This window comes from Tyto alba, unplaced genomic scaffold, assembly GCF_018691265.1.
Source record: "Tyto alba isolate M040663 unplaced genomic scaffold, T.alba_DEE_v4.0 Super-Scaffold_3, whole genome shotgun sequence".
Taxonomy (NCBI): domain Eukaryota; kingdom Metazoa; phylum Chordata; class Aves; order Strigiformes; family Tytonidae; genus Tyto; species Tyto alba.
In genome coordinates, this window is record NW_024881304.1 from 5,244,209 (window position 1) to 5,271,809 (window position 27,601).

Consider the following 27,601-nt stretch of genomic DNA (forward strand, 5'->3'; position numbering starts at 1 on the left):
ATACTACAAGTGGTCAAGCACAATCTTCTTATCTCTGAATAAGCTGTAATTAAATTAACTCCTATTTGTATTTTTGAAAGATCTTCTAAATACATTATTTAATATGCATTTGGATGAAAGCCCATGAAAAAGTCCCTATTTAAATTCCTGCTGCTTGAATGATTCCTGATGCACAAAATGAGCACGCTTTTAAGAAGACAACTTTTTATTCAGTTTCATGTAATGTATAAAATTTGTACAAATACTATTATATAAGAGAAGCCTCATGTGAGATTCAGTTTGATTTAGATGGTTATCATCTTAAGAAATATGTACTGTTCAGAGTTTTAGTCCTGAGAATAATTTATCCCAGACTACAGACAATGTAGGAGTTAATGAGTCCAAGGGCTAAAAATATACTTGGGGTAATGGTCAAATGTATCTATATGTACACCAATAGGAAACAGTTAATTTTTATAACAATACAGACACCGGGTAGTTCATGAAGATTCAAAAAACAGCTTCTGCAAATGTCAGAAAATGCTTCAGTGTATTGTAAATTAAAAATTCCAAGGTAATGTAATTATTATTTTAAATACTATAGAAAGATTAGAAATAGGTCATCAAGGAAACAAGCTAAACGCTATTGAAAATAAGTTGAGGAATTTTTTTTTAACTTCACCTGCAACAGAATATGAAGTTTTGTTATTTTGAAGATGTTTTGACATTTGTTGAACTAAAACTAAGACACAATTTCAATCACACTCAAACCCATTCTGGAGATGAATTGAAAAGTTTACTGGTTCAATGCCCTGGCAAGAAAATTTAGCAATGACACATATTTTTTAAAGTCAGTAAAAAGCTGGGAGATTAGTTTCTCATCTGATATATTGTTTGGAAATATACCTTACTGGACCCATTTATTCCTAATGCAATTTAAATGGCATCCAGTGGATTTAAGCAGACACTGGAGCTGGTATTCTGTTTTTAAAAGAATGCCATTCATCATTGTACATAACTAAAAATCAAGCGAGACCCGAAGAAACCAGATCTGAGCATTTCTTTAGCCCTGCTTAAATTCTGAAAATCTTCAGTATCTGCCCAAGCACTTGGGATCATTTCACCAAGAGATTATTTGCCCACTATACTTCACAACATCTGAAAAATAGATAGAAAGTTTCAGGCAAATTTTCATGTTGCTTATCTTCATTAGTATTTTGCATCAGTAAGGCTTACTTTTCCTTATGCAGAATACAGAAGCAGACTTGCTATAAGTAATTGTTAATTACAAGTATCACAAAGTATAAAGTGGTCTGTGAAAGAAGGCCTATTTGGCAGTAACTGTGAAAACTGAAACAAGGTATTAGAGGATTAATCTGCTGCTGAATGTGGTCTTACAAATGCAGCTTTGGAAATGAAGATAAAAGAGACCACTGCCGTCCAACCACAAATCACTTCAGATAAGAAAAAAAGACTGATAAGTCATCAAAAAGGCAAATCATAATCATAAGGAATGACAAGAAAAAAACCCTGCTGAACTACTACCAAGGGTCAGATGATGTCCTCTTATTCTGTGCCTTTTAGTGTACAATGACATGAGTGCATTTTGTCTCAATAAGCAAAGATAAATGAAGAAAAAAATATCTAGATAGATTTACACATATCTTGTAAGATTATAATTCAAATCAAGTACAAAGCTCAATTTCAGCATTCCTTATTACTAGCCATATTACAAAGACCAGCAAATTGGGAGGCAAAGCTGCTTTAGCAGTGATGCTTATCTGACTTCAACACATCTTTCTTCATGTTTCAATCAAAGAACAGCTGCTGTCATCCTAATGAGAAAATAGTGATAGCAGAACACATAGAAAGCCTTAAAAACTGCTAACACAGGAGCCTTATTGTAGAAATAACTGATCTGCAGTTAAACTTCATATACAGGAAAGCCTGTAACTGAGGTGAAAGGATAGATTTAGCAGTAACATTCTTTCAGTCTGTTGTTCTTTTTCCAGAAGGACAGCTCTGAACCAAAACAAGGCCTTGTTCTACAGGTGGTGCACCTTGAACTCCTCCAGATACCAGAGAGATGGTCTTTCAACAGCCAGGATGTCATAATGATCACAAATTACTAAATACATCACTGTCTCATCAAAAACCTTTAAGACAAAGCGCAGTGTGTCTTAATGTTGACAACAATGTTAAAGTTACAATAATAAAGTTACTTTTTTAATAAATTATTTCTGTTACCTTTAAACTGCTATTTGGTACAGGGTTTTTGTTAGTTTGTTTTGGCTAAGATTAAAACAATTATGTGTTGTTTTTTTTTTTAATAAGAGTAGAAACTAATTTTATCATTCAATGAATCATTTGGAGAAACATGTTCCTTTAGGCAAAAGATTTAAAAGAGTAGTTTCAAAAAAATAATGTTTAAGTCAAATGCAGTAGTAAAAAACAAACACCTCAACAGTAGAACAGTGCATTGAGACATCACATCCATGAGATGAATAAGACAATTCCTTGGATTTACTAGCCTAAATAAGGGCCTTCTCTAGCTTTACATTTGGTTCTGATGAGAAGAGTAAAAGTTTTGCAAACCTAACACTTCGATTGATCTAATTTTATTCAGTTTTTACATGAATGAGGTCTGCGTACTTTTTAAAACATATTCCCATGTTTTCTTTAATACATACAAAGTATTAAAGTCTTCAAAAGTTACATAAATTTTACAACTAAGAAATGAACTAATTTTAGGAGGATGAGTACCATGCTCCTCTAAAATTAAGATAGGGAAAATGAAAACTGAAAATCCTTCTAGGATTTCACATCATTCCTATTGCTTCCAGGAAATAGCTGCTAATATGAAAAATCTCTAAAGATTTAAACAACAAACCACAAGGACCAACATATTGACCTTCAACCTAAAATAACTTTTACTGTATATTGACCTTACTCATACAGTTGTTTCTTTGCCTTGATAAATAAAACAGAATATTAAGCACACTGCATACTGTACCTTTGTTAACATAAGAAATTCCCATGAAGAAATGTGTGTAAGGAATACCTCAGACCGGGATGTGCTCACTTTGCCAGTTGCTAACCACTTTGGTAAGTAAAACTTCCTGCCAATATGAACAACTAGATCCTTTGGGAAGGAAAACTGGCATGCTCTACCTCATCATGTTAGCCCTCATACCACACAGCTAGTTAAAGAGACATTCACTAACACATATGCCAGCACGCACATGTTCTGCTTAAGCTGTAGGTGAACAGCAAACAGGCATTATTCCTGAGTATGTCCTATATATCCCCTTCCTTCTTTCACTGATTCATAGAGGATGCTACTGGTCAAGCTAGTTTCACAAAATAATAAACACTATTTGACTATGCCTACAACAACGATACAAACCATATAGTTAAATATGTAAATTAAACGGGATGGGTAAATGCCAGATGGATTTACATTCATGTGGGTTCAGTTCAGGTATGAGTGTCTGAAATGATTGACTCTGAAAGCTCCCAGTCACTCAGTGTAAACAGGGATGAATAAAAAACTTTGACATAACTACTCAATCCCCTGACCCCAGCAGGAAAGTCAAGCAAACTGGCCAAAGGAATTTAGATTTAGACTTCACTGAACATGTCGGGATAATAAAATAATACATTAAAAAATGTATCTTATTCTCTAAACAAAGAGCCATATAATTTATTCTTTCAGCCTCAAACACTGATATATTTATGTTTCAATGCATGTCAAATTTTCAAGCGTTCAGAAGCTAAAGCAGTTAGGAACTCATTAATCTAATAGGCACATTATTTTTACTTTTTCAGGCTTACAGGGTGCTTGCAAATATAAAAATAAACCAACAAAATATAGCATGTATGGCAAGGCAACTGAAGAGGCTTTTTTGAAGTTGTAAATAGGGATAGCAAATTAAATATGCCTTTATAGAACCAGTAAATTTTACCAGAAGCCATCCTGTCATTTTTATAATATTGTTTTATATAAGCAGATTGACTAGTTGACTAATTTCCAATGATGACACTGTAAGCATCTTGATTTTTTTTTTTTTTTTTAGCTCAATGCCCATACAGTAATTTATTGAGTGCTAGATAACCTACCAGATTCCTACCTGGAAACTCAATAAACAGCACTGTCTTAACCACATAACCAAAAGAGCTGAGTTTATACTTTTAAAGCTTCTGCACAACAGGCCTTCTTTTACTAAGTGGCAAGCCCTTGGGAAAGCACTACAGACCTGATCTGGAATCTGGTAGACCTGATTTCTGCCCTGACATAAATCAAGCTCAAATCTGGTGAATCAAATCCTCTCACATTTTTTTAGCATTGGGATTTCTTTGACGGTGTACTGGCATTTTGGTCATATTCTTTACTATAATACACCTCTTACACCACAGTAATGCAAATAGTGTACAATTCTAAGAAAATCAGAAGAAAATGGAAATTTACTAGATTTCAAATAATGAAAATGCAGCTATGAAAAGGTATATTATTTCTTGGTACCTCTAAGCATGTGATTCACTGATCTGTTGTCAATGACATTTTTAAAAACAAAATGATAATAAATGTAAATGTACTGAGTCATGATAATTTAGGGAAATCAATATTTTCAAACCCAACTGCAAAACTATGTGCACAAAACTTTGTTGATGCTTGACCTACATTTGATTCATTTTTTCTATATGCTTGTACATACTGGGCTTTGTGTTCAGAAAATGGTACATAAAAGGACTTGGAAATGTAAGCCTTGGTGTACCATATCATACAACATTCCAGTTTTATACTAAGATTTTTTTATACATGTTAATTTTGTTTTAAAATGGAATTCATTCTCCTAAATCTGAAAAGCTTTTGATTATTGACTCTAAAACACATAGATGTTCACATCACAAAGTTATTTCAACTATTTACACACCCTACAGTTTAATAAATGCCAAATTCTCCCATTGTTTCCAAATTCTTATCCTGTTTTGGATATCATAGAAGCTGTCCTATACAATACAACATTGTTTCTGGCAGAAATTGCTGAAGTAAGAACAAGTGTTTAAGATTGACTTCAGAAGTTGCCTTGGAAATTGGCAATAAGGATCTAGAATACCTACTCTGCCACACATCTGAAGTCTTGAGTCACTCCTAATTTAACGGGAGTAAATTTATACTGTGTACTGTATAGTAACAGTTTCTTTTTTAAATCTCTTCTTCATATTCTACAGCAAAGTAGACAAACAGAAATTATGATGCATCTGTTTGGAGGAAGAAAATGCATTCCTATGAACAAGCTATATTTGGAGTGCACTTAATATTCTGCCAATTACCAGCCCTTTGTAGGTCTCTGTAGACTGGATAGACCAGCAGAGATGATTGGCAGACAAGTCCCTGGCTCTTCTAAATCAAAAACATAATGTCTATGATGATCCATCCACACTGAGGGAAAACGTAATTGACTTTATCTTCCATACAACTTTCTACACCTTTCCCAATTCCTCCTTAGCTCCTGAAAACTATTCAGAATTTGTGAAATTCTGGGAAGGCTTTTCAAACTCTTTAAAAGTCGATTCTACCTTTCGCCAAATGGAAAACAGAAGACAGGGTATTATTAACCTTGAAAACTTTTTTTTTTTTCTTCCTAATCTAACAATTTATTAAGTAATAAAAGTGAAAACTTCCTTAAAAGTGACTGACCATATATCATTTTCTGCTTTGGTTATTTTGATTGTTTTCTTAATCAGAGAGATTTTAAAAATACTGAGAATTGCAGTATAAAGACTGGTTTCCCCAATTCAAAACTGAAATGTAGCACGATTTAATATGTAATATGACATGTAATATGAACTCATTACTTATTCACCATCTCAGAACAGCAGTTTCTGAGGAATCTCTAACCTTATTATTTATTTTATATTCTATATCTAACTGCGTTGTACAAATATATTTCTAAACCCATTATATAAGTCAGAATTCTTCATCCACTAATGGACAAATCTTAAAAAAATGTGGCCTGCTTCTCTGTCTTGTTTAATCTAGATATATGACAAGAAGAAAAATCAGATAAAACGTCCTTTCCAGTGTAGTTTCAATTAGCCTTGGAGAACAAAAGAATAATTTTTTAGACTTTTCTGAGGGAGTAGGGCTTTTTTGAGAACAGATAAAAAGACATGAAGAAAGAAAAAAAGTTTTCTCACTACTCATATGCTATTGCTAGCTCACAAAATCAAAGCACCTGAAACAAATAATAGCACTTACAATACATTTGTTTTAATAGTTTGATGTTTTCCTTTTCTTAAAATTTGACCTCTTCTTCAGCTACTGAGGATGTGAATTATGTCTTCCTTATTAGAATTCATCAGTCAGAGATATAAATCCATTGTAAGAGAGTAATTTTAAGTCTTGAAACATGGTGTTTAAAGACTTAAACTGTCGAATTAATCTTTTCAATAACTAAGTAATGTACTCCCTGTAAACTAGAAGTGAGATTTCTTTAATCTGTCCACTTGACATCTGCTATACCTACACCAGTCTCTTCTTCTGTACTCTGGTCTGTAGATGATTGAAGATAATTTAACTCACTATGCCAGTTATGACTATTTCTTTCTACTGAAGTGGTTTTGGTTATGCTTTGTTACAGTAATATAACTAATATACACTGTCTAACTCACTGGAAAGACCCCATTAGAAGATTCTTCTGTGGGCTGGCAAGATGATGTGTATATACTACAGACGGAGATCCATTCATACTAAATCCCAGACAGTTTATTTTATAGTAAAACTACCATGTAGTGACTCATCTACAGTAGCAGAGAGTCTATATCTGGTAGTTATTACCTTTAGCAATGAATAAAACAGTTGTATTCTATTCTGGAAGCTGGAACCCAACATCCTAAAGGGGCTTTCACACTCATAGCCTAAAGTAAACATCATCAAAACAAAAGCTACTCTAGCACAACACAGGCATAACAAAGGTAAAAAGAAAACGTAGTCTTCCTTTGTGTTCTAGACCTCACCTCCCTCCACTTTCCCGTTTTGAGGTTTCAAATGTGTGCTGCTCATTTTATGTGCCTGCAGAAGTAAACTACAGAACATGGTAGTTTGTCTATTTGAGAAATCTAAATAAATTAATTATTAAATAATATTAGAGAAGTCAGATTATGATATAATGATCCTGAATGCAAGTAAACAGAAGCAAAAGGTATATTGCCTATTTTACACTTACTTCCTCAAACTACTAACTAGATACATTAGGGTTGCAATACTTATGATTTTAATTTGGAGAAAATTAGTTGGATCTGTGGTAGGAATGCAGATTCTGAACTACCAGCAAAGACATAGTAAATAAATAGCATTTGCAGCTAAGATTATCCAAAAATAAAGGTGTAGAGACATAAGAAAAGGTAAACAAGAGAAAATGGAAATAAAAGGAACCTCAAAAAAAGTGGTGGAGAAGATGCATTGAAGAATACTTGCAAAGAGTAAAAAAATAGTGACTATTTATGTATCTCTCAGTTGTTCTCCCCATTTCCTAATTCTATGCCTAAAGCTAACTCTTAGCATAAAATTTACCTACCACTTTCATTGGACATAACTCAGATAACCTGTTCTGTCATTCACCTTTTCACTCCAACATCCGAGATATTCAATTTTTCCAAAACAAACTACACTCCAAGCTGGTGCTAAAACTAGCCAGGTTCTTCAGCTCCTTCCTACTTCCACCTGCCTGAAACATTCACACCGGTCAGCAAGTCCGTCTCTCAAACACAAACGTACAACAACCACATGTTTGAAGAAATATCTTTCTGTCAATCTGCAGTCTCAGAAAGCCAATTCCCAATTTCATAACCAATCTCTTCCTTCTCACTGACATATCACCAACCCAGAACCATCTTTCCTCCTCGTTACTGACAGTGGAAACAAAAAAGCAAAAGCAAAAGATGGCACATTATTTAGCCAATACTGTTAACTAATGATGCAAGAACAATTGTATACATTATTTGATGAAGTTTCAGTTCATTTATAAGAATGACAAAACTAAACATAAGTTATTATTCTACAAGGAAGAAAGAATATTTCCTGCTACCTCATCATGCTTCATCCCTCTTAGTGGGAATAACTGTACCTTGCTGTGATAATTTTGATTCAAGGATCACTCCCTTACACAAGTTGCAGTGTTGTCACAGGCATTGAAACATTTAGTAATTTGATAGAATGCACACAATACTTCAGGAAGTTAATTACCACAAAGTCTTAAAAGAAGTAATACCATCTACTACCAGAATCTACACCTCACCATGTTACTCATGTTGACCCATGTGACTAAATTAGCCAAGAAAAAAATATAAAGGGGGACAAAACCAAATAATTAAAAAATGTAGATTTAATATCATATTGCAATATAAATTTCTACACATCCCATATACAAAAGCACTGATTGCAACAAGATACTTGGAAATAAAACCAGTCTTTTGCATGATCTCACTTCCTGTAAGTGGTTAAAAACTAATTTTTTCCATTTTAATCCAGTGTTTCAAAGCAGCATCTGGACAAAATATGCTTTTAATATAGCTCAGTGATTTATTTATTGCTTGCAACAACATTTGGCAATAAAAATATGCATGCAACAACTTCATGCAAAACTGTTGCAAAGACATTCAGAAAAGCAAGTATTTGTAAAAGACAAGTAGTTTGCTAAGAAAGAAGGCAGGCAGCAACATGCATTTTGAATGACATGTCTAAGTTTCAACAACAGCTTCCAGGAAACATTTACATTTGAAAAATCCCTACTTTGACCTCTTTTTCCCCAGTTTGCTTACTGGCAGATAGGAGTACATGACAAATGAACCTAATTTAAGTGGGCTGAATGCCAGATTGCCTGTTTAAAAAGAGCACCTGATTGTACATTAGGTGAGAGGTCAGTGACACTGAACACCAGCAGGTGTAATAACAACCGCAGGCTTTTTGTAAAGGAAATGCAAACAAGAATTCACCCAGAGGACATTCATGATAGTGCCTATCTGCTTAGGTACCAAGTGATTGGCAGTCAGGATTGCACATCAGGATACTTGGTGATGCTTTGTTAAGCTATATCATGACAGGGCTTTGAGCAGTATATCCTGAAAGATGGAGTCTTTAGCTAAAATCATAAACGAACACAAAACTAGTCACTGAACAAGAAAGCAGCTTTTCTACTATTAAAAAAGACTCAAAATACACAGAATAAATTGTTCTGCATCACAGCACCTGTTTTCTCCTTACTACAAAGCCTTTATTCATCTGTCATCATTTAAAAACACCAGTGTTGGAACTACCTGATCATTAATCTTTGAAACATTTGCCAAGAGACTATTATGTTCTTGCAAACTCTGCATACTCTACCCATCATTTGTGGGAAAAATATAGAAAAACAATAAGTAAGTAAGATTTTTAAAACATGTTATTCTATCTTATTAAATTACATTAATTTGTCACACACCTCTCCAGAAGATTTGGAGGTTTTATATTCCAACTACTGTTTTTTGATCTAAGGAAAAGTGACTGGTTGATAAACAATACTTTTCTTATACATAACCTTGCTAAAATTGCATTATTAATATCAATACCAAAGCACACAACTTGCAGAAACTACAGTGCAGTCTTGTAGCAAAGATGATATCTAGTACAGGTTTTATAGATTTGGGGGCTTTATTTTCTAGTATACCACATCCACACTTTATTTCTGGAAGAGTTGCATCTCCTTTGGTTAAGATTTATTTATTTCATGTTGTTTTAGAATCTGACAACGCATCTTCATCTGTTTCAAAAATTCAGTCATGGTATTAAGACGAATGTAGAGTTCTTGGGCAACAGGATAAATACTTTAGTTACTTATTGTTATCAGGATCCTAGCAAATCCCATATGTGTCATATGTATACCTACATGTGATGTCACATAATAAAATTATGAAAAAAAAAACAGTTTGTTTAGTAAGTAGCTTATGCTTTTCATTTTCTGAAATACATTGTTCTGAATGATGATATATGGTAGAACCTCCTTGGTGAGACAGATGGCTTGATTATCTTATATATAAAAATATTTGTGCTACCATTAATTTTGAACAAAATTTTTCTTATGTTCTATCAGACAGCCCAAGTGAGGCTACTCAATATAAAGACACTCGTTGATGAGATTTTTCTATCATACTCGTAGTGAAATACAGAAGAGATGTTTTATATTTAGATTTTTGTCATCATATTCTGATTTGTACTGGAAAGCAACTCATAATCATGAAAATGAGAACAGCATAGCTGACATATTCTCCATTTTAAAAGTACTTATGTGAAATTCTCTCCTCAAAGAAGTCAATGGGACAATGACAGATTTTATTGACATTAGTGTGTTACTGCACTGTAAATCCTTCAGGTCAGTGGTGGCTTCATGTGCTACATCCTTCTTCAACAAACATGTATCTGGTACATAATAAATAAAATTAAATGGAACCATGACAAAATAAAGATTTCTAAATCTAGTATTATACTTCTAGAAGCAAAGTGAAACACTGTCACTACTTTTGAAGTAAAAACAGTCTGTGGCTTACAGATCTTCCAGCTGGTCATGTCTATTTCTCAACAGCTTTCATGTACAAAGCCATGCACAACCACAGCCCACACTATTGTTTCACCATACTCAAAATTTATTGTGCAGTTGACTATTAATGAATTTTTCCAAATACAGAAAGCATACACAACTTAAAAATATGTAACAATTTACTTGTGGAAAAATATTAAAAAAACCCCAAATGCAGTTTCATAAGGTGCTTAGTAATTCTTCCTTTAGAGAATTTCATATTCTAAGACAATTTAGTAGCAACTTACATGTATCAGATCACATAAATTCACGAATCTGAATGCACAAAGACAGCATTTGAAATAGTTCTAATGTCAGCTTATTAACTGAAGTTTGTTTTATGGGTGCTAAGCAGTTTTGCCCAGTCTGTCCATTTAGGGGAGCACGTACTTATGTGTTAATCACCTGCTGGGTGGTGGTGGTGAATCTATCCTTTGATCAAAGGGAGACATACTGGTTTTACTTTACATCCTGTCTCTCTAGCTCTCAACTGGCCCATAGCTGGAGGGATTCATTTCAGGATTTTTCTTTATTCCAAGTATTCTGTTACTTGCTGCATACCACCACTCAAGACATCAGGGCTAAAACCAAACACTCTTTGTGGTACACCCATATGATAGACTTCAAAATGGAAACAATATTTAAGCTAAACCTGTAAGATCAAGTCTGCTGAAATCCTGCAACATATGCAGCTTTTGAACACTTCAACATTAGATCAAAGTTTGACAGTAAGAATCAAGGAGAGAATCAGTACATTAAAACCTATCAATCCTCAAGGGAAAACAGAGCACATTGGTAAAAGTACGGTTGACAGTGTTCATGTTGCCTTGGTGCTAACAGCAGCTAAATACAGCTGGAGAGCTCATGTTTTTTCTCTGTAGAGTATCTTTTTTCTTTAATTAAGACAGAGTTCTCACTCAGCTTGTCTTAAAATACACTCTTAGAAGCTGCACTGTTTTAAGAGGGAAAAAACAGGTATTTTTCTTCTGATTCTTATATTAAAATACTGTTTCCAAAAAAAACTTCCCTAACCTTTTTTCAAGCAATAGGACTGTATCTGTGGAGGATTCACATACAACTTTAGTAGTTTTCATAGTAAGACCTCTCCTACCTACAAAACAATAAGACAAAGTACTCTAAGACACTGCAATATTTGAAGAAGTAGTCTTCATTTCTTCGAATTAAAAATTAGAGAACTTACCAAACAAGTAAAAGGGAAGTAACTGCAAAAAAAAGAATTAGCTCTCCGAGAATAAGCCCTTTTCTCTCTTGCAATCAGTTGCAGGCTTTTTTCAGTTGACAGGTTCAACTCTAAAACTATTACTACTAGCAGATATTTTTTGAGTATTTATCATTTTTCTTAAAATGAATGGCAATTCAAGCTCTAAATATTTTTCCTTCTATTAATTACATACTGGAAATACATTACAAGTCTCAATGTAAACTGATTTGCAACACTGCAACTGTAAAACAGTTCTTTTCAATGATAAACCAGTTAACAATAAGACAGTTTCTTATTAAAATTTGAGCTGCTGACTTTAGAAATTAAGCAAATTTACAAATTAGGAAAAATCTCTCTCAGAAGATGAATGACCATAATTGTGTAAAAGATGGAATAAAAGCTGAATCTGGTTTGGTAAAAAAAATCTGGGAAAAAAAACAGCAGGTAATTCAAACAGTTTTATGTTTTTAAAAGGATGAGCTACCATTCATAAATATTTCACAAATGAGTGCTGCAGGATCCATGTAAATCTCTCAATAATTTTGTCAGCCTTAGACAGAGCATGAGTGTGGGTAAGTTAAATAGGGTGAATAAGGAGTTATGCTTTCATTAAATCGAATCACAGATTTAAAACATAAATACACCATAGAGTAAGGTAGAAAAGAAAATTTAAAGACTTGGTAAAAAATTATTTCAGTAACATGACACTGAAGGCAAGACCAACATTGGATCAGGAACTATTATAAAAACGTTTTGCAGGAGGAGTAAAACCTTCCACTTTTATCCTTTTTTTTTCCCCCACAATTAATGCAGGTAGGATATAATACTCTAATTACATTAAAAATGCAAAGGCAATCTCAGAGCACTTTCTACACAAAAGGTTTGAACACAACTAAATTCAATCATAATGTTAGGATCTGTTATTACTTACACAGGTATAAATTCCTATAGGGGTATAGAAGCAATGTAAGTCAGACCTAAAGCCTCTCACTGCCATAATCAAAATCATTCTAGCTAACAGAATTCCTGAATCATTAAAAACTTACCTCAGTGTTTACATTTGACCCTATCCATATTCTTAGAACTGAAATGAATCCTCACGAAAAGCTCACATGCAGGAGCCAGGTCAACAGATGTAAAACACTACACAAAGAATGTGACTGTACTGTGCTTCTTTGATGGCTCCAACAAACAAAGATTTAGGCCTCAGCCACATTAGGGAACAGTAGTCATTCATAAACACTTATAGGTGGACTTTAAGATCTGTTATAAAGAGAAAAGATTTCAGCTTTGTTTGAGATTTATCACCTAATGCATTTCAAGATCCCAGAACCACGTGTGGCAAAATTAATCATATTATTAATATAACTGGCCCAGCAAAGACTTATTGAAAGATTTATCAAAAAAAAAAAAAAACCAAAAACAAACAAACAAAAAACCAAACCAAAACAAAACAAAAAAATAGTCTGAAGAACTGGTTTTCCTAGAATTTAACACAGATTTACTATCCAAAATTATAGCTCCTATATAAAATGGAAAATATCATTTATTACTGATCTCCATGCTTGCATCTGGCAAAAATATGTCTGTCTGCAAAATGAACAAAGAGGTTCTGATTCTGATTAGTTAAACAAGAAAACTGCACTGGTTTAATTTAAATTATTTTAATAACCTGATTACCTAAATTGGTGCAAGAGCCTTTGAAGATAAAGTGATCTCAGTAAGGGTCTTTTTGTTTTTAACTTATGGACACAATTCTCTTCCAGACTCAGCTTTTCCATTTGAAGATGTTACTGCCACTAGCTGCTCTTCACTAACCATCAGCTGGATATTACCACACAGTTTCCAACAGAAAGTCAGAAATGTCAGAGTGTTCTCTAATCCACACAAGGCAACAATAATCAGGCTTGCCTGATGAATGGGTATTCATCACTATTTAAGCTAACCTGGCTCAGTTTGCTTGAAGTTGATATGGGATTGATGGGAATGATTTCTTCTGTTGATAGATCTGGGAGGGTAACAATCTCTAGGAGAAAAACAGTAATAAGCACATAAGGGTGGGTGGTAATAATGTCATCAACTGGCACAGCTGTTTGTAGAGTACTCTGCCCATGGCCTAAGGCTGTGGACAGGTATACTCATCCACATCCAGATATGCTGTTGAAAGAGATTCCAGCTGCTTGACCCTCGCCATGTGAAGACTATTGCTTCTTCAAATCTTCCAGTAATGCTGTTCAAGTGAGTAGCTTGCTCATTTTAGTCAAAAAGATCTGGTTTAAAACAAAACTAGTACATGAACTGTTTAGCCAGCTTGGCTCACTTTGGTAGAACTCAGAGCCAGACTAAAGAAAATCTCATGATCTGGCCAGCCAGATGATCTGAAAGGATCCAGGGGGGAACCCGTGAAATCATCACTGCTCTTCTGGAAAACAGACCTGTAAACATTTTCACCGGTGAACTAGCTACAAAGCAAAGATAAAAACTGAAGCAAAATGAAGCAGCCAGGCTCTGTCATTTGGGTTATGCAGGGATATTTCATCACAACAATTAAAGTTGCACTTTGTCTAGTGGTCTCTTGAAATGGGCAATTAGCACAATAGATTTTTTTGAACAAATGAGAATATCGATGTCAAAATGGATGCCTAATTAGAGTTGGACAGTATAGCAAAATGAGGAATATTAACAAGCATTCCTTAACTATTTCTAATCCATTACATTAATATTTGCTACTAGAGCACCAGTATACAAATAGATTAATGCTGTCAAAGCAACATTCCCAATATGCTTGATACTGAAGTTAATTAAATCACATGAATAAATATTTTTCCTAGATTTCTGTATGTACAATTATTTGTACAAGTATTTGTATTGTATTGTATTCTCTGTTATAGAATTATTTATAAATTATCAAGTTTCAGTCACTGATTGAAGACTCAAACTCAAGACAATCCAATACTACCCAATGCTTTTCTTTGGCAGAAAAAGGGAATGGCTATGCAAGCTCTATACACCTGCTGAAACGGACAAATGCCTTTTTTAATTTGCTTCTTTGCATCTACACTTCACTCAGCTCAGCTCAGCAGCTCTAGCCACCAAACCCAGATGAAGTGCTTCAATTATTGCATGTGTGTGATCTGAAAATCTTCATTAGAAACCACTGTCAGAGTAACAAGAAGCGTAAGAGATAGGGATGTGTCTCAAAACTGGCTCCAGGCCTTGTAGCTGGTATGACTGGATATCTTTGATAGCAGTCATCACCTATCAAAGCTTTTCCTTCAGGAAATCAAGAGACATTTACAATGACAACTGGTATTTCATTGATGTTAAGTAGGTCAGCACAGGCAGGTTGTTTTATTTTGTTTTGGTCTGTTTTTTAAAAAGCAGCTTTATAACTAACAGAATAAATATGTTTATATTAAAAATCGATACTAGATAATTTTTACTAGGTATTATTTTCTATATTCTACTGAACATTTTCCCTTGGATTTTGCATAAACTTCCCAGAGCAGTTTATATAAATCTCATGTTTATCCAAAATTGATTGTTTTTTTCATATTTTAGTATTCACTTGTAAAAGCTTACATTCAAAAATTTAGTTTATATGAACTTTGATTAGGTCTTTAAGTCAGGTGGTAACTTCTGTTTCCAAACAAACCAAGACATTGCAAGAAGAATGCGGTGCTTCCAGCCCCATATTCACATACTCTAATGTTCACAAACAACTGCCTGAAACTATTTTTGAGAAAATAATAGTAATTTCATTACAAAAATGGTAATTTCTCATGTTCACATGAATATTTGTAGAAGTGCAATCCAACAAAATACAATTCATCACTGAATTTATCCCTTTAAAGCAGATTTTTGCTACTTTTATCAAGATGTGATTTTAGCTTCAGAATTAAACTATATCTAAATTATCTGATTAATTCTTTTGGTGTTAAGTCAGTGATTATCTACTCCTGTTTACAGCAACTATAACATTTTGAAACAAAGTTTATCTGTGAAAATACATACTGCCTTTTCTCACTTTCTGCCATGTTAAAAATTGCTTTAGTATGTTATTTGGTTTTACTATGGAAGATTATAAAAGAGTACGACTGATGATTGTAGGCCCTGTGATTGTTGTCTTTAGGCTGACTACATCAAAAGCTTTGAAGTTCAGTTCATCAGCTACATTTTTTTTGTTTGCACACCATCTGCACCTGCAGTGAAGAAGCTGAGGCCAAAGTTCAGGCAGAATGGCCTGACTCACACAGCTAAAGTATAAGTGACAGAAAAAAGACCTACTGAATTTATATAATAAAGTTCTATAGCTAGACAAGATGGTGATTTGGTGTCTCATAAATACCAAGGATAAGATAAATGCTTGAGGGAGTGAAGTAAAAGACATCTAGTTTGTATAAATCTTTTTGAGAATACACATATGTATATGCACAGATATTTTTCTACTAAGAGGATGAACAAATAAAAAGACAGAAACTGCTCCGAGTGAAAACTTAGCAGTACTGAAATAAATAACAAGATATTAATTGACTTCAGTGGGCCCAGGGTTTCAACTTCTGACCTTAACTCTAATGTATTTGTCCATAACAATGTTATAACAGAAAGTTACAATCTTTTTAAAAAATAACAATGCTGATGATCTTTAGTGATCTTCCATTCCATAGGAAGCACAGGAAAAGTTTTACATTTGTCAAGTGATTCATGTATTTCCAGTGTATAACCAATAAAAAATAACAAAATACATACAGCTAAATAAATTCCTATGTACTTTTAATGAAAACCCTCTGTCTTCAATGGTGGGCAATAAATATTAATACCTGGAAGTACTACCAGTAGCAAGGACAGCTTCAAGAGAAAAAGGAAGGGTAACTTTCTAACTAGTATAAAATTTCCCAATTAAAATAAAAAATATAAATGTTTTCCATTTTGATAAAAAGTATTTTAACAGGAATGAAGACTAGTCACAAATCTGTCCATAGTCTACAAAACAAACATTCCTAGGGAGGTTCCTCCTTTTGTTTAGTAAAAACCAAGTTGCAGTAAAACAACAATCATGTTTAAAAATTCACAAATCCAAAATGCCCTTAGGCTCCAGTCAATGTAGCAACACCCATTTAGCTAATTAAGCATAGAGTTAGTACTCATACACTCTATGAGAAAAATAAAATGTACACTGTAGTTATGCTCCATATTTTCCATTGCTTTGCATGCTACTGTCACTCATTTAAAAATGAACATGTTTTTTTCCAAAACAGGCTAAACAGAATAACCAAACATAAAGAAAAATAAATTATTTACAAAAATCTTGACTTGAAGTAATGAAAACAAAAAGCAGAACAATAGCTAATATTCAATGTCTTTAAACATATCCTTATATAGTAACATGACCAAATTTTGTTATGCTTTATACTGCTATTAGTAAGGACATCTTGAAAGAGAACTGTTCATCGCATCTCAACAAAGACAAAGCTAGGCACCGCATTTGTTTTAAAACACCCTTCTCCTTCTCCCTGAAAACATACAAAACACATCCAATAGTTAGAAGTGAACAGTGAATATTTTCCTGAGTAATAATTAAGAAACTTTATGCCTTCGCCCATTCTGTAGACAACTTCTGCTTTGAAGGTTTTTTTTTTATCGGATGACACTGATGTCTCCTGAAGAATGCCTACACAGTGTCTCCTAAGGCAACATTTTAAAATTACAGACTTTATGTTCTGCTCCTAAATCCAAATTTAGCAAACTGGCTTTATGATTCTAGTTTCAAAACCACTAGGCATAGTTTGTTGCCAGGCACAAGTTTCAGTCTCTCTTTGTTTCAGGTGTGAAGGCAGCCCTGTTCTAAGGATATAACATACAATAAACTTGACCAAGCACTCCTAAACATCTTTCAAAACATCTGACTTACTTCACATCCGACAAAGAATAAAGTCTACAGTATTGTACAAACAAAATACTCTACAAACAGGTTTTGTGTTGATTTCTCTTACAGACACGCATGGACAACTTGTGGCAAAGTACTAACTGTTTTTCCAGTGTCTGCTACACTTCAGTGGCAGGAACTGGAAAGATAAAAACAAGCATTTGTGTTTTACCTGCACACTTCAGCTGTGCCACAAATCGTATTTTCTGAGAGTTATATGGCTTCAGTTACCCATGACAGACTGCTGTATATGATTAATTCTTAAAACTTATCATCACCTCCTGACTTTCATTTTTTTTTTCTTTTTTTCCTTTGTAAAGGTGAGGGGAGGGGAAGAGATCCTGTTTCTAACAAGCCTCAACCAGTGCAGCTACGTGTGCTACCAAATTTGCTGGCCAGTGGGATTTCCTTGCACACCTCATCTGCTCCTTAATGAGTAACTAGCTCTCTATAACCTTACAATATATTCTCATCCTGCCAGTCTACATTTCCACCATCATTTCATGTCACTCCTGTGCAGTATTTTAGTACTGAAGTTGTAAAGTTTAAAAGGATTTCACTGATTTTTAACTTGCTACTTTTTAAACATAATTAGAGGAGCAGCCTGCACTATCCTTACTTAGGCAGAGTACTACCTCATGGCCTCAGGAACACTTTTGATTGCATGAGTCTATCTGCACGGTACCTAAAACAATGTTAGTAAGATTATATAATCAGGGTAAAATTAGACTTGAAACAAATCAAGTTAAGAAGCTAAACATTTTGGTATCTCAGGTGCTTTTTGTTTTGTAGAAAAAATATCCTCTTAAAGAGAAATCAACTCCAGTTCAAAAGCATCTTGTTTATTTTGCACTACTGTAGCAAAATTTAAATTAAGATTCCCTTACTCTCGATAGTCAGTTTTCAATATCATTGTATACTTTGTACACAAGTTTTTTTAAACTGAAACAAATGTGTCTTTGAGACTCTAAAAGGACAATAATATACTTTGGTTCATAAAAAAATGTGTGTGCTGCAATGGAATTGCTACATCCACTGTTATAGAATCTAAACTATATAACTAAAAATTATGGCAAAACTTTATAAAAAAGGAGAAGGATTTTTTCCTAGAAATCTACATTCTTGCAGTTCAAATACTTTTAAAATTAAATTGTTGCTAAAATTATATTTTCCTCTCCAGAATAAAATATATTCCTCATGTTCACTGTCATTTGGCCTCTTGGTTTTCTCATGTTCACAATTAACTTTTGATAGAAATCTGCAGTAAAAAAACAAATACAGAAAAGCCTTTCTAAAGAAGATATACACCAAATTTAATTGTATAAGTCTGTGTTTTAATATACACTCACCTGACTGAGATATTTGATTTCTCTCAGCCATACTACTTGTTATGAAAATCAGGAGAAAGTGAGAGAGGAATAAAGGTAAAAACATGTCTAATCCCATGAATTAAGGGCTGTTTAAAGGGTCCTTACATTATGAAGAGTCAAATCAGCTCCTTCCTACATGGAGATGAAATCTCCATCTCATTCATTCCTGTTCCAATTATCTAGTCTCTAGATCTATTTCAACAGGCTGCTGAAAGTGCTCCAGTTTGACCACTCATCCACTCTACTACTACCATGAAAAAAGAGTCAACCTATCCTGCCTAATCCTGCAACCACAGTGCAATGAAGATAACTGGAGTGAACTGTGCACCCGTCATTCCAGGTGGTGAACAACTGTTCAGGGAGTTTTATCACCTTGTGTTGGTGAGAAGAGGATCCAGACTCCTCTTATATGCACTGTGAAAAACACAGGAGAGAGAGCTCTGCAGTGAAGAGTTTATGCCTAGAGCTTTAAAACTCCGCACAGAAGTGGATTTATTGTAATCACCTACTTGGATATTCTACTTATGTTAACAAGGCCACTTTTAAATAGTAATGCAACATTCAAGACAGTTAATTTCATCCTGATTACTAACCATTTCAGCTATTAAAGTCACTTAGCCTTGAGCCATATGTATCTAAGACAAATCTTGTGTGTCTTATTCAAATAGCAATAGAAATGATTAAGATTTTCCAAAACTAAATCACAGGCACTATTCCTTTCTATACATAACTACAGCATTATAAATTGGATTCTAAAAAGAATATCATACAGCAAGTTATAATAACAGAACTAATTATAATGTCCAGACTTTTTACAAAGCACATGTGTCTGCAAGATTCAACTCTATCAGCCTTTTGACCGTTAGTATTGATTGTAAGTAGGAACAGGAAATAATCCAATCATTCAAAATTTTAATTTCCTTAACAGAGCCAGGGCTTCAGTCTATGTGGCAGAAAGTACCATAGTAGTATCTTAAAATCAAGTAACTTTTAACTACTGCTCTGCTCAAACATCAGAAAGTAGGAATAAAGACCTCAGGAGTAGTTTATATCTTTTACTCCTGAAGCATACTTCTGAGAACTAAATCCAGTTTTCCTCTGGTTTAATATACGAGCTAAGTAGTTCCATTCTACCTGAGCAACCCCCACTGCTGAGGTAGATGAGCGGAGACTGCAAACTCCTGTGCTCAGACAGCCAAATCAAGCTGTTAGCTCTCAAGTCTGTGCACAATAGAAAAATGTTTCCATTTTTTTTTCTAAGCGTATCTTTTGTAAGCATCTCTTCTGTAAGATATACTTACAGTTCTTAACAGTGAATGTGAGGAAATTTAGTATTACCACATGCATTTTCAGAAATGTTTATAAGTCTGGGACCCAAACTATTTTTTTCCCCAGGGAAGGACGTCTATGACATGAATTTTCACCTTATAATAGTCATTCCACTAGACCCACGGCTACTCTATCTACAAGGACAAGTCTACTCATGAGCTCAGTCTGGAGTACAGGCTATGCCTGCTACCAGCTATTTGCTATACTACCTTTGCAGTGCTCCCCCACTTGAAAAGAAACAGCAAACAAGTTATTTGTCAAGGATCTGGTATATAACGATACCAGATAAATTATGCTGGCATTTGAACAAGAGTCAGAGAGGAATGTCTGTTTTTAAATTGGAGATATATAGGGGCCTGGAAAATAAACAAAGATCTGCTCTCCACACCCAAACCAGAAGAATGATGCTGACAAACAGCTGAAAATTACATTACTTTTAAATAACATCATAAACTGCTATTAAAATATCATCCAGCTGTAGTTAACAGAACTTGCTAATTGCTTAAAACACAGCATTAAGAAAACGCATAAAACTTTTTTACATTTTTATGTGAAAAGGAACAATTCCAGATTCTTTTTAAGGCTGCTTATTTTCAGGAAAGAAGAAGGTATAACTAAAAAAATTCAGAATATGAGTCACATCCTTTCCTACTTTTACCACATGCAACATATGTGTCCATAAACACAGAAGTTATCTATATATACAACCTGTACAAGCATGACCTTTAAAATTGAATCAGAAAGCATAACACCAAAAAAGGTTTATGACTATACTCTGATAAACCAAGGTTGCTTTCTTTTAAATGTTAATGGTATCACAGTGCTCATTATTTTATTTTACAATTGTTGAATCTTAAATTTCTCTGTGATAGAAAGCTTCAACAGTTTAATTTTTTTAAAAAAAAACAAAATACAAGTTATTCATTATGGATAGCACTAATTCTGCATCTCACAACTATTCTAAAAAGTAAGTATATAAGAACAAAAATTATTTTGGATATTTTATTCCTGTCAAACAGTATGACTGACTTCTAATGTGGCTTATAATGCTACTGGAAACAAAACAAATCCGACAGTCTTCAACCTGGGGTGACAATGGCCAAAGCAATATAAAGTATGGTAGCTTTAATTACACATTAATATTTACTTATGTGAGTAGATTTTGCTCCTCTGAACAGTCCCACTGTAGTAAATAGAATTGTGCCAGTAAGAAGTAGTGACATGAGCAACATTTTCTACAAGCAAACCACCAGGCCCAATGTTCTTAGCAATGTTGAGACCACAGTGATCATGAGCCATAAATTACCTGCAGCTTCAAAGGCAAGCACGAAAAAAGTGGACATGCATTGATCAATAACACAGTGACAATATAGTTATTTACCCATAATTGAAAGAGACTTAAACAAAATAAACTGCACTTTGTACTTGTAAATATCACAACCAAATTATTGTATGGATATTAGTCCATCAGATTATTTTCGGCAAAGAGCATGTATTGCATAGACAGATTATACTTTTCTTACTAAGCATCTGCTGCTTATTTTAAAATTTCACTAAAACATTTTGGCATAATAGTTAGTCTCATTTTTTCCATGCATACTATAAATTATATTTCTGTAAAATTGTATGCTTAATCTGTGGCAAACTTTCTTACGTACCAAACTTTCATATCCATTCTCCAAAAATATTACAGTTTTCTTACAGGGATTTTCAATATAGCAGGTTAATATTGGTTTAAAGAAATTCTTATCTACTGAAAAAAGGAAATTGTTTAGACAAATACAAACAGATTCAAATATACTCCTTTTAAAGTTTTGTACCTACCTACACCATTAGCCACAATAGGTTGTGAAAAAAATAAAACCATTAGACCATTGTTCATTGCATATGAGAACATTTTTTTTATAGGGTTCACAAACACACTTGTCAAGAAACACACAGCTCCATGCAGTTTAAAATAAAACAATAAAAATTAGAGTGAAACTTGAAAGAGATAGAAAAGAGAGCTTCTCACCCCTCAAAACAAAACTGGAACTTTGGTTTATAGGAACGGCTATGCCCATATACCCTCCTCGTCATCCTGTGTGCCAGACATTAGGAGATGCACAGAGAAGATGTTAGCATTGGAATGAAAGAAGAAAAAGTTAGTTACTTTGGTGCATATAAAATACAATTTTCTTGGCTGTTAAAGACATTTTTTTTTTAAAGGTAAGCCAGTGAAAACAACTGAACAAGTTTGTGTTATATATACAAGAATCTGCATCTATAGCAACGGAAGAAACAAGAACAGTGATGTAAATATTTTTCCCACTCAGTTAAAGCAGTGTGTAGGAAGTAGATTATAAGATTAAATGTTAAAAGATTATCTATTTTTTAATTGCACGCAATTCAAACCAACATTGACAGCAGAAAAAAGTAAACAAAGTAATTATTATAATCAAATTGTCTAGGATTCTCTTAGGTTAAAAGATACAAAAGTGCTGAAGAATCAAAAAAAATCTATTATCAGTGAAGTACAATTTTCTAACATGCTATCAATTAAATCTGTCTTTTAAGCAAACCTTAAACACTGCAAATTGTTGAATACCATTAGACAGTTTCTCTCCTTTTTTCCATTTTTGAACCATTAGGATTACCCATTTATTTAGAGTTTTAATGATAGATAACATTAATGGCAAATACAAAAAATCATAACAATGTCATGAATTTGTTTTTAAAAGGAATTATTTTACTCTAGATATGCTGAAAGCAGAAGATCTTTCCTTAAATTTATTATAAACCTGAATTTTAAAAAGAGCAAAACAAAAAATACTAACTAAACCAGGGAAGTGAAATGTTCTTCCCTGGACATGTTTAATGAAGTTTACATTTTTTACAATGATTCTTTATCTATGCACACACAGATGTGTATGTCCATATCTATATAGTTCTATCATGACAAATTCTGATGGGTTACTCAGTTTCTGGAACATAGAGGCACACAACACAGTGTTTTTCATTTAACTCAGCATTTCAAAATCAAATAAAATCTTATCATTTTAGATATCCTTAAAATTCACCCATTAGGATATATTCTATTAATACATTAACAGAAACGTAAAAAAAAATTAGATTCTATAGTTTCAAAACTTTGCAAGTTAGCTGGTGTAAAATACTGCTGGCACTTAATTAAATCTAAAAACTAAATAAAATGAATGGTAATTAATTATGATTGAAACAGACAGGAATTTTAGGCTGAAAATATACACTGCCAGTATCACTACTGTTCTTAGTCCATTCTTGGAATAAAAAAGAGCTCCCAGATGTCAACTGTTATTAAAAACCAGATGTTAAGATAGATGTCTTGCATGCTGTTGAATTAAGTAAAGAAATCTGACAGTCCACTATAAACTTAGCTATCATTTAACACAGAAGAAATGTGGGTAAATTTTTTACAGTTAACTTGGAACATGTCTTAGTTATAAAGTCTGCAAAACTACACTACAAAGCAAAGGCACATTAAGGCCTGAATTTTCTTATTTGTTTTTGAAACAAAGGGACAGATTCTGTAAAACTTCCAATGACCTGGGTTCACCTCACTGAAAATACAAGTCCTTCCCCCTAAATTCTACAGGAGCTACTTTTATTCAGGCCTACTAATGCTAATTGAACTGACTTTGAAGTTGACAAGAGTTTTGCCAGAGTAAAGGCTGAAGAAAGACTGAAGGATTTCTTTTCCACTGAGTAGCTTGATCCTATTTCACTAACAGAACACATTAGGTTAATCTTTGGTGATATCTTTAAAAACAGCAAAAATCAACAAAATGGGCAACTCAGTACATTTCCAAATGACTCCTAACTACATACAGCTGTTTTGCTGTTTAGTATATTGTAATTCTTCAAACAGGCAGACGTTCATTTTCACTTCAATTACTTGCATGATACCTTTTTGGCAGAATTCTAGAAGAGCTGAAAAATCCAATATTGTCAAATATTTTTAAAAAGTATTATGGGAAATTACTTACTATACAGTTTGACACTGATCCTGATATACAATAAGCAATAAATTAAAAACTGGAACTCAGTTAATGTCAATCAACATCTCTTTATTGAGTACTGGTCCTGTCAAAATAACTTTCTACCTTTTTCAGTTACATAGAGACTCTTTTTGATAAGGTAAGTGCTTTGAAATAATATGCTGAGATTTCTGTAAGGCATTTGATTATATGCCATGAGACACAGTGTCAGCCAAATTAGCTCTACATAGAATTGATGTTACTGGAGAAGGAAGAGGACCTGCATATATCTTTTCTCATCCCGAACTTATTCTCTATCACCATGATCTGAAAGAAAAGTCTTAGAAAGACTACTTGGGATTAGCTGAATAAATGTTATCTGCTGCATACATGTATGACTGAAATAATGTATACAGTGTCATCATTTGAAAACGTACAGGGCAAACTTAGAAGACAGGGGACTACATCTGAAACTGATGATATCAAAAAGGGCTGTACAGACCATGGTGGACATGAACATGCAATACAATGTTGAATTTACAAGGACAAATACAGATGGAGAAATAAAAATCAGGAAGTTTGCTGTACCTCTATGCAACAGCATCAGACCATTAATAAAATTACAGACCTGGTACTCATTGTCATACTTCTGTGAATATTTGAATGACTAACCAGATCAGGAAACAGCTACAAAATTATTGAAAAATTAACTTGGCAGTGAGAAAAAAAAGAGACTTAACCTAACTGGTATCTCAGAAAATACTGCAAGATTGTTTAATTACTATTAACTAACACATAGAGAAAAGGAGACAGCTCTTTTATCTAGAAGAAAAAAAGCTAGATATTTATAGGATGTAATTACACTGCAAATATGGTAGATACTTTTCAATAGAGCATCAGTTCTGGATGACTTGAAGATTTAATATCAAGACACTTTCTAAAAGATATGCCTAACTGTATTCAAAATAATGAAAAAAAAAAAAAAAACAAAAAAACCAAAACAGATTCAATGAAGAAATTATTATTGGTCAGGTCCAGATTATGATCATGGTCCACTTCACCTTCAACATCTACAAGTAATAAAAATCCTCTTCATCTTTTTTCCCTCACATCTGTTTTAGTGAGAATGTCTGTGCCATGATCTTATTCTGTACACAAAGAGTTCATTATGCATTTTCCAATTTTAGTGATTATAACAACTTCATAAAAATTAATTAAACACAGTTGATCTGTTTTGACAGACAACCGGATAGAAAAAAACAGACCCTCACTGGATTTAAAATTTTTAATACTAAGAGCAACCTCAAAACCAGTCTCAACATACTGTCTTGTTTTTAAAACCTGTACCTATAGAGTAATTTGACTTGATTTATACCTACCCCAGAAAATCTGTTCATATCTCATTTTCAATTCCACACACTATTATTTATCGAAGATAAACAGATTTGCATTGACCTAAGTAGAGCTCACCCACTTAGCATCTCTATCAAAGAAGTCCAAGGTTCCATAATAATGTGCTTTATTACCTAACGTGTTATTATTTAGTTAATTATGTCATATATTGATGCTAAGTAATGCACTGACCTAAAAATACTAGGTGCTTGATGATAATTGAGGAGAAAAGTAAAATTCCTACAGGTATAAAATTCCTACAGGAATGTCAACCCTCATTTTCATAAAAAAAATAGGATTAATACAAAGGTCCATAATTTTGTTATATGTGCTGTCACTTTATAATTTAACAGAAGCCAGAACGTACAGACGCAAGATCTTAAAGTATTATTAAAAGAACTCATTGATCATTTACTATTCCCATTATGCAGCCAAGTTGTTTTCAAGCCTGCACTACCTCTTTCCAGTGCATTGGATCAAAGTTATGAGGTAAGACTCAACTATCCCTGTTATTCTGCTGCCTGTTACATTTTGAGAAGTGTATATTTAGTGGTGTAAATCCTAACATAGTGTTAATAGGCTTTACAGATTTTTCTGTATGGATAGGAACAACTACGCAAAAGCATTGGATAAAAAACACACGAATCAGGATTGCAGTTTTATTTGGTTTGATGAATAAACTATTCTATTAAGAAGCTAAGGTTTGGTACATCAGTGCAAACAGATAATGTAAGAGAATCCAGAATTCTTCCCTGAAGTTCTGAGACAAAAGTAAGTTCATTACCTATTTTTGCGTTCTTGACACACTGTAAGGCAAAATAAAAGCTGCAGTTATGCCTTATCATTTATTAATATTGGATCAGAGGCTTCCAGAAGTATGCTTAGTTTTTCATATCAGTGTGTATCCTCCAGAATCATTAATCTATGGCTCTTTCAAACAATAAACTATAATCAAGCAATTTTTGATTAATGTTTGTGTACATTAACTGCTTTTTAAACTTGGATCTTTCATTGGTTTATACGGTCAAGAATAGCAATTCAATGACAAAATCTGCTAAGCAATATCTCAATTACAGACAAGTAAAAAGGGAAAAACTGAAAAGGAAACACCAATTGAATTGGTAAATTAGTATACATACTTAATTATTATAAAATTATTATAAAACCAAAATATTTAAGATATTGAATGTCTTGTGTTTTTAGGACTGACATTCAAGTCTCTGATTTGGACATATATTTAAGTACAGTACATCTGTATAATCTCAGGTACTATGAAAGCCTTTGTACATGTGCAATTTATAGATTATTAATTCATTTATTTTATCTCGTCCTTTGCTAGTCCTTTCTTTTTTCTGTGCTGCTACTCATGATATTTGCTTAACATCTTAAAAAGAAATATCTGGTATTACTAAATAGGATTTACTGTTCTGATCCAATTGCCACAAAACCCAATGTTAAAACCTCAAAACTGGCTTCAAAGTAGCAAAATAAGGAACTTAAACAATAGTGCCTGGAAAACCCTACACATAGATGTAGAAAGCTTGTATTAAGATGTCTTCTGCTTTATTATTGAAGTGTATCTCATTAGGAGTTTTGCAGGCACATTTCTCAGCCATCAATTCCTTAAGGTTCATCAGATTCAGTAGTAAATTTGAGACAGTAGCCTTCAGATAAAAGGCGATACGTTACACAGCAAGTTAGGGTAATAACAAACAAAGGATAACTTTAATCATGCTGTACATTATTAATTATATTTAAAAGATTTTAATAGTCAG

The 27,601-nt window shown here is 33.4% G+C and overlaps 1 protein-coding gene across 16 annotated transcripts in view; it reads right to left on the minus strand.

The window, feature by feature from the left end:
* Positions 1-27,601, minus strand: part of ERC2 (ELKS/RAB6-interacting/CAST family member 2) — a 559,477-nt gene that overhangs the window by 97,587 nt on the left and 434,289 nt on the right. For 2 of the 16 annotated variants that reach the window (XM_032984316.2, XM_032984315.2), the window contains exon 20: positions 22,454-22,519. The exons of the other annotated variants lie outside the window; for them this stretch is intronic. In XM_032984316.2, the coding sequence (XP_032840207.1) occupies positions 22,493-22,519 (27 nt within the window). In that variant the 3' untranslated portion in view covers positions 22,454-22,492. The remainder of the gene's footprint in view (positions 1-22,453; positions 22,520-27,601) is intronic. 16 annotated transcript variants of the gene reach the window in all.